The 7,500-nt window shown below is 39.0% G+C and overlaps 1 protein-coding gene across 4 annotated transcripts in view; it reads left to right on the top strand.

The window, feature by feature from the left end:
* LOC143295019 (choline transporter-like protein 1) overlaps positions 1-7,500 on the top strand; it is a 68,377-nt gene that overhangs the window by 54,368 nt on the left and 6,509 nt on the right. For all 4 annotated transcript variants that reach the window (XM_076606555.1, XM_076606558.1, XM_076606557.1 and 1 more), the window contains exons 16-17: positions 3,495-3,581; positions 6,277-6,392. In XM_076606555.1, coding sequence (XP_076462670.1) covers positions 3,495-3,581; positions 6,277-6,392 — 203 coding nt within the window. The remainder of the gene's footprint in view (positions 1-3,494; positions 3,582-6,276; positions 6,393-7,500) is intronic.

Below are 7,500 nucleotides of genomic sequence, written 5' to 3'. Positions count from 1 at the left end.
TATTGCACCGAATCTTGTGAGAGACATATCAAAGCGCTTTTGCACCAGTCATTCAAACGCATGCATAACTAAAACTGGAGGGAAGAAACAACAAAAAACAAAACAAAACAAAAAATCAAAAACAAACAAACAAACAAAAAAACCCAAATAAAAAACAACCACCAAAAAACCCCACCAAAACCAAAAAACAAACAAACAAAAAAAACCCAGCTGAGGAAAGGAAGAGACAGGGAACAGTTCTACACAGCACAGCACAGCACAGCACAGCACAGCACAGCACAGCACAGCACAGCACAACACAGCACAGCACAGCACAGCACAACATAGCACAGCACAACATAGCACAGCACAGCACAGCACAGCACAGCACAGCACAGCACAGGACAGAACAGTTCTATACATCACAGTAAGCTTACAAAACTAGTTCAACACAACGCAACACATTGCAGTTCCATTGGATGCAGCACAGCACAACACACACAACAGACACAGCACTGAATTTCCGTCAAACTAATGCCTCCAGAGAGAGAGAGAGAGGGGTGGGGGGATGAGAGCGTGTCTACCTCGCCTCTTTCAGACATTGTGCATGAAACTACCATGTATGTGATTTATATATGTTGCATGGCCTTGGAAATGTTTGAGCATGACAATGGTAAGAAGACAGATTACAAGGGGGGAAAAAGAGAGAGAGAGAGAGAAAAAAAAAAGACAGAATAGCGAGATGAGAGAAGAAAAAGAAAGAGAGAGAGAGAGAAGAGGGGACAACAGAGGGAAGAAAAATGATGATGGAAGGAACAAAATGAAACAACAAACAAACAAACAAAAAAGCGAAAAAGAGCCTTCCAGGGATGCTGAGACTGTCCTGCTCATTTGCAGAACTTTTGCGCATCCACTGATTTCTCCTAAAAAAAAAAAAAAAAATTAAATTACATTAAATTAAATTTAAAAAAAGACACAGCACGACACAGACCCATGATGCTCCCAACAAGGAAGCGAATGTTCACACAGGTACGAACCCCGTCAACAAACAAATGTACCTACTCTTGCAGACAGCGAGAAGCGAACTAAGGTGGCGCTGCTACTCGGCACCAGGAGAGAGCTTCCCGAACTTCACACAGAGAAAGAATGTTGTGTCAAAGACAGAGAAAGAATGTTGTGTCAAACACAGAGAAAGATGTATCAAACACAGAGAAAGAATGTTGTGTCAAAACGTCATACAATACAATACATGTCGTGTCGGAAAGTAATACAATACATGTTTGTCAAAAAGTAAAACAATGCAATACATGTCGTGTCAGGAAGTAATACAACGCATGTCGTGTCACAAAGTAATACATGTCGTGTCAAAAAGTAATACAATACAATGCATGTTGTGTCAGAAAGCAATACAATACAATACATGTCGTGTCAGAAAGTAATACATGTCGTGTCAAAAAGTAATACAATACAATGCATGTTTGTCAGAAAGCAATACAATACAATACATGTCGTGTCAGAAAGTAATACATGTCGTGTCAAAAAGTAATACAATACAATGCATGTTTGTCAGAAAGCAATACAATACAATACATGTCGTGTCAGAAAGTAATACATGTCGTGTCAAAAAGTAATACAATACAATGCATGTTTGTCAGAAAGCAATACAATACAATACATGTCGTGTCAGAAAGTAATACATGTCGTGTCAAAAAGTAATACAATACAATGCATGTTTGTCAGAAAGCAATACAATACAATACATGTCGTGTCAGAAAGTAATACATGTCGTGTCAAAAAGTAATACAATACAATGCATGTTGTGTCAGAAAGCAATGCAATACAATACATGTCGTGTCAGAAAGTAATACAATACAATACATATCGTGTCAAAAAGTAATACAATACATGTGTCAAAAATTAATACAATACATGTCGTGTCAAAAAGTAATGCAATACATGTTGTGTCAGAAAGTAATACAATACATGTTGTGTCAAAAAGTAATACAATACATGTTGTGTCAAAAAGTAATACATGTTGTGTCAGAAAGTAATACAATACATGTCGTGTCAGAAAGTAATACATGTTGTGTCAGAAAGTAATACAATACATGTCGTGTCAGAAAGTAATACATGTTGTGTCAGAAAGTAATACAATACATGTTGTGTCAGAAAGTAATACATGTCGAATACAATACATGTTGTGTCAGAAAGTAATACAATACATGTGTCAAAAAGTAATACAGTACATGTCGTGTCAGAAAGTAATACCATACAATACATGTTGTGTCAGAAAGTAATACAATACATGTTGTGTCAGAAAGTAATACAATACATGTCGTGTCAAAAAGTAATACAATACATGTCGTGTCAAAAAGTAATACAATACATGTCGTGTCAAAAAGTAATACAATACAATGCATGTTGTGTCAGAAAGCAATACAATACATGTCGTGTCAAAAAGTAATACAATACAATACATGTTGTGTCAAAAAGTAATACAATACATGTTGTGTCAAAAAGTAATACAATACAATGCATGTTCTGTCAGAAAGCAATACAATACAATACATGTTGTGTCAAAAAGTAATACAATACATGTTGTGTCAAAAAGTAATACAGTGCAATACAATACAATACAATACAATACACGTTGTGTCAAAAAGTAATACATGTTGTGTCAAAAAGTAATACAATGCAATACAATACATGTTGTGTCAGAAAGTAATACAATACATGTGTCAAAAAGTAATACAATACAATACAATACATGTTGTGTCAAAAAGTAATACAATACATGTTGTGTCAAAAAGTAATACAATACAATACAATACAATACACGTTGTGTCAAAAAGTAATACAATACATGTTGTGTCAAAAAGTAATACAATACATGTTGTGTCAGAAAGTAATACAATACATGTTGTGTCAAAAAGTAATACAATACAATACACGTTGTGTCAAAAAGTAATACAATACAATACACGTTGTGTCAAAAAGTAATACAATACATGTTGTGTCAAAAAGTAATACAATACATGTCGAATACAATACATGTTGTGTCAAAAAGTAATACAATACAATACAACAGATAAATGTTTTGTTTCAAAAAGCAATACAAAACAACAGTACAGTAGTCCTATAGTGCAATACAACAACACTACACAATACAATGCAATACAAAATACAGTACTGTTGGTTTACTAGTAATACGGTTCAGTACAACAGTGCCACATAATACGATACAATGCAATACAAGACAATACAGTATAGTAGGCCCACTATTATACGGTACAATACAACAATACCACACAATACAATACAATGCAATACAATACAGTAAGCCTGTAGTGCAATACACCACCACCACACAAAACAATACAATGCAATACAAGATAATACAGTACAGTAGGCCCACCACTACACGGTACAAAACAGCAATACCATACAATACGATACAATGCAATACAACCTCTCCCCCCCGCCCTGACCCCCCGCCCCTGGTGACGGTGTGGCAGGTACCACATGGGGTCTGTGGCCTTCGGCTCCCTGATCATCGCTCTGGTCGTCCTCGCCCGCTGGATCCTCAGCTTCATTGAGAACAGGTAGGGACGTGAATGACTGTGTCGTGAACTGTGTTTTGTGGGTTTGTCCTTGTGTGGGTTTTTTTTTTTGTTTCGTGTTCGTCTTCAGTTTAACGTCTTTCCACTTGAAGTGATATTAGACGGGGGAAAAACAACAACAACAACAACAAAAACCGTGGGGGTAGGGGTTGTGGGAGGGGGGTGGGTAAAAGTGTGTGTATGTGTGGAGGGTGAATAGGGAGAGACAACGGTAGGGAAAATGGAAACGTTATAAACGCCAACATCAAACAACTATAACAAATGTCCTATTGGACTACGCAGCAAACCTTCTGCAACAGCAAATAACGTTTGTTTGTTTGTTAGTAGATGTGACAGTTTTGTGTTGACGCGGTTGAGCATCTGCATGGTTTGACAGTCCTGGTATGGCCCTGTGTGGTCGGCTAGACTGTAAGCAACAAGAACCTAGAACCTAGTGACGTGAATAGACATGGACCTCAGTACTCTCTCTCCTCTCTCTCCCCCCTCTCTCTCTTTGTGTCTGTCTGTCTGTCTCAACCTGTCTCCTCTCTCTTTCCATCTGTCTGTCTCGTTCTCTCTCTCTTTCTATCTGTCTGTCTCATCCTCTCTCTCTCTTTCCATCTGTCTGTCTCGTTCTCTCTCTTTCTATCTGTCTGTCTCATTCTCTCTCTTTCTATCTCTCTTTCCATCTGTCTGTCTCATTCTCTCTCTTTCTATCTCTCTTTCCATCTGTCTGTCTCGTTCTCTCTCTTTCCATCTGTCTGTCTCGTTCTCTCTCTTTCTATCTGTCTTTCCATCTGTCTGTCTCGTTCCATCTCTTTCCAACTGTCTGTCTCGTTCTCTCTCTTTCCATCTGTCTGTCTCGTTCTCTCTCTTTCCATCTGTCTGTCTCGTTCTCTCTCTTTCTATCTGTCTGTCTCATCCTCTCTCTCTCTCTTTCCATCTGTCTGTCTCATCCTCTCTCTTTCTATCTGTCTTTCTATCTGTCTGTCTCGTTCTCTCTCTTTCCATCTGTCTGTCTCATCCTCTCTCTTTCCATCTGTCTGTCTCATCCTATCTCTTTCTATCTGTCTTTCCATCTGTCTGTCTCGTTCTCTCTCTTTCCATCTGTCTGTCTCATCCTCTCTCTTTCTGTCTGTCTGTCTCATCCTCTCTCTTTCCATCTGTCTGTCTCATCCCATCCTCTCTCTTTCTGTCTGTCTCATCCTCTCTCTTTCCATCTGTCTGTCTCATCCTCTCTCTTTCTGTCTGTCTCATCCTCTCTCTTTCCATCTGTCTGTCTCGTTCTCTCTCTTTCCATCTGTCTGTCTCGTTCTCTCTCTTTCTATCTGTCTTTCCATCTGTCTGTCTCGTTCTCTCTCTTTCTATCTGTCTGTCTCGTTCTCTCTCTTTCTATCTGTCTGTCTCGTTCTCTCTCTTTCTATCTGTCTTTCCATCTGTCTGTCTCGTTCTCTCTCTTTCCATCTGTCTGTCTCGTTCTCTCTCTTTCTATCTGTCTGTCTCGTTCTCTCTCTTTCCATCTGTCTGTCTCGTTCTCTCTCTTTCTATCTGTCTGTCTCGTTCTCTCTCTTTCTATCTGTCTTTCCATCTGTCTGTCTCGTTCTCTCTCTTTCCTACTGTCTGTCTCGTTCTCTCTCTTTCTATCTGTCTTTCCATCTGTCTGTCTCGTTCTCTCTCTTTCCATCTGTCTGTCTCGTTCTCTCTCTTTCTATCTGTCTGTCTCATCCTCTCTCTCTCTCTTTCTATCTGTCTGTCTCATCCTCTCTCTTTCTATCTGTCTGTCTCATCCTCTCCTCATCCACCCTCTTCTCCCTGTCTCTCTTATCTGTATCTCCGTGTATCTATCTCTCAACCTACCCCCCTCCCCCCTCTCTCTTCATTGCGTCAACAGTTCCATGCCTTCTTTTATATATATATATATATATATATATATATATATATATATATATATATATATATATATATATATATGTCTCTCTCTCTCTGTGTGTGTGTGTGTGTGTGTGTGTGTGTGTGTGTGTGTGTGTGTGTGTGTGTGTGTGTGTGTGTTTCAGACAGAGACAGAACACACAGACTTCATGCAAAGTTCACCAGCCTGTTGACATGTCAAGAAACACACATAATCAAAACAAAACAAAAAAAAACAAAAAAACAAAAAAAAGACTTGAAAGGAAAAGAGAATTTACATAATTTTAAATAAATGACATCAGCTAGATCATGCATGTTAAAATCAACACCAAAAAGCACTACACTTCCTGTTTGAAAGGGAAAGCATTAAAAAGCAAACATGGCAACATCGTCTCTCATCACACAAATTGATGTCTTCATTTTGTAATAATTACACAAAAAGAACCTCTCTCTCTCTCTCTCTCTCTCTCTGTGTGTGTGTGTGTGTGTGTGTGTGTGTGTGTGTGTGTGTGTGTGTGTGTGTGCTGACAGCAAACATGGCAACATCGTCTCTCATCACACAAATTGATGTCTTCATTTTGTAATAATTACACAGAAAGAACCTCTCTCTCTCTCTCTCTGTTTCTGCTGACATACCGCTCTAAAGTCTTTTATTTATCACCTTAGAGACTGGAGAGACAGAGAGAGAGAGACATGGGGGTGGTGGAGTGGCACACGAGTGTAGTTGTAAACGAATACTAACGACCAATAAATCCCGTGCTTATTCATTCACTTCCTGGTGATGTTGCAGACTAAACGGCAAACAGAACTTTGTGGCCAAGTTTTTCCTCAAGTGCCTCACGTGCTGTCTCTGGTGCTTCGAGAAAATCCTCAAATTCATCAACGCCAATGCCTACATTGAAATAGGTGAGTCACCAAAATCTACAGGTGAGTTACCAAACTATAGGTGAGTTACCAAACTAACGCCTACATTGAAATAGGTGAGTCACAAAACTATAGGTGAGTTACCAAACTACAGGTGAGTTACCAAACTATAGGTGAGATACCAAACTAACGCCTACATTGAAATAGGTGAGTCACAAAACTATAGGTGAGTCCCCAAACTATAGGTGAGTTACCAAACTAACGTCTACATTGAACTAGGTGAGTCCCCAAACTATAGGTGAGTTACCAACCTATAGGTGAGTTACCAAACCAACGCCTACATTGAAACTGGTGATTTACCAAACTATAGGTGAGTTACCAAACCAACGCCTGCATTGAAATAGGTGAGTCACCAAACTATAGGTAAATTGAAATAGGTGAGTCACCAAACTATATGTGAATTACCAAACTATAGGTGAGTTACCAAACCAACGGCTGCATTGAAATAGGTGAGTCACCAAACTATAGGTGAATTACCAAACTATAGGTGAGTTACCGAACCAACGCCTGCATTGAAATAGAGGAATCACCAAACTCTAGGCGAGTTACCAAACCAACGCCTGCATTGAAATAGGTGAGTCACCAAACTATAGGTAAATTGAAATAGGTGAGTCACCAAACTATAGGTGAATTACCAAACTATAGGTGAGTTACCAAACCAACGCCTGCATTGAAATAGGTGAGTCACAAAACTATAGGTAAATTGAAATAGGCGAGTCACCAAACTACAGGTGAATTACCAAACTATAGGTGAGTTACCAAACCAACGCCTGCATTGAAATAGGTGAGTCCCCAAACTATAGGTGAGTTACCAAACTATAGGTGAGATACCAAACTAACGCTTACATTGAACTAGGTGAGTCACAAAACTATAGGTGAGTCCCCAAACTATAGGTGAGTTACCAAACCAACGCCTGCATTGAAATAGAGCGGTGAGTCACCAAACTAAAAGGTGAGTTACCAAACCAACGCCTGCATTGAAATAGGTGAGTCACCAAACTACAGGTGAGTTACCAAACTATAGGTGAGATACCAAACTAACGCTTACATTGAACTAGGTGAGTCACAAAACTATAGGTGAGTTACCAAA

The sequence above is a fragment of the Babylonia areolata genome, chromosome 20, assembly GCF_041734735.1.
Source record: "Babylonia areolata isolate BAREFJ2019XMU chromosome 20, ASM4173473v1, whole genome shotgun sequence".
NCBI lineage: Eukaryota > Metazoa > Mollusca > Gastropoda > Neogastropoda > Buccinidae > Babylonia > Babylonia areolata.
This window is presented reverse-complemented; position numbering and strand designations above follow the sequence as displayed.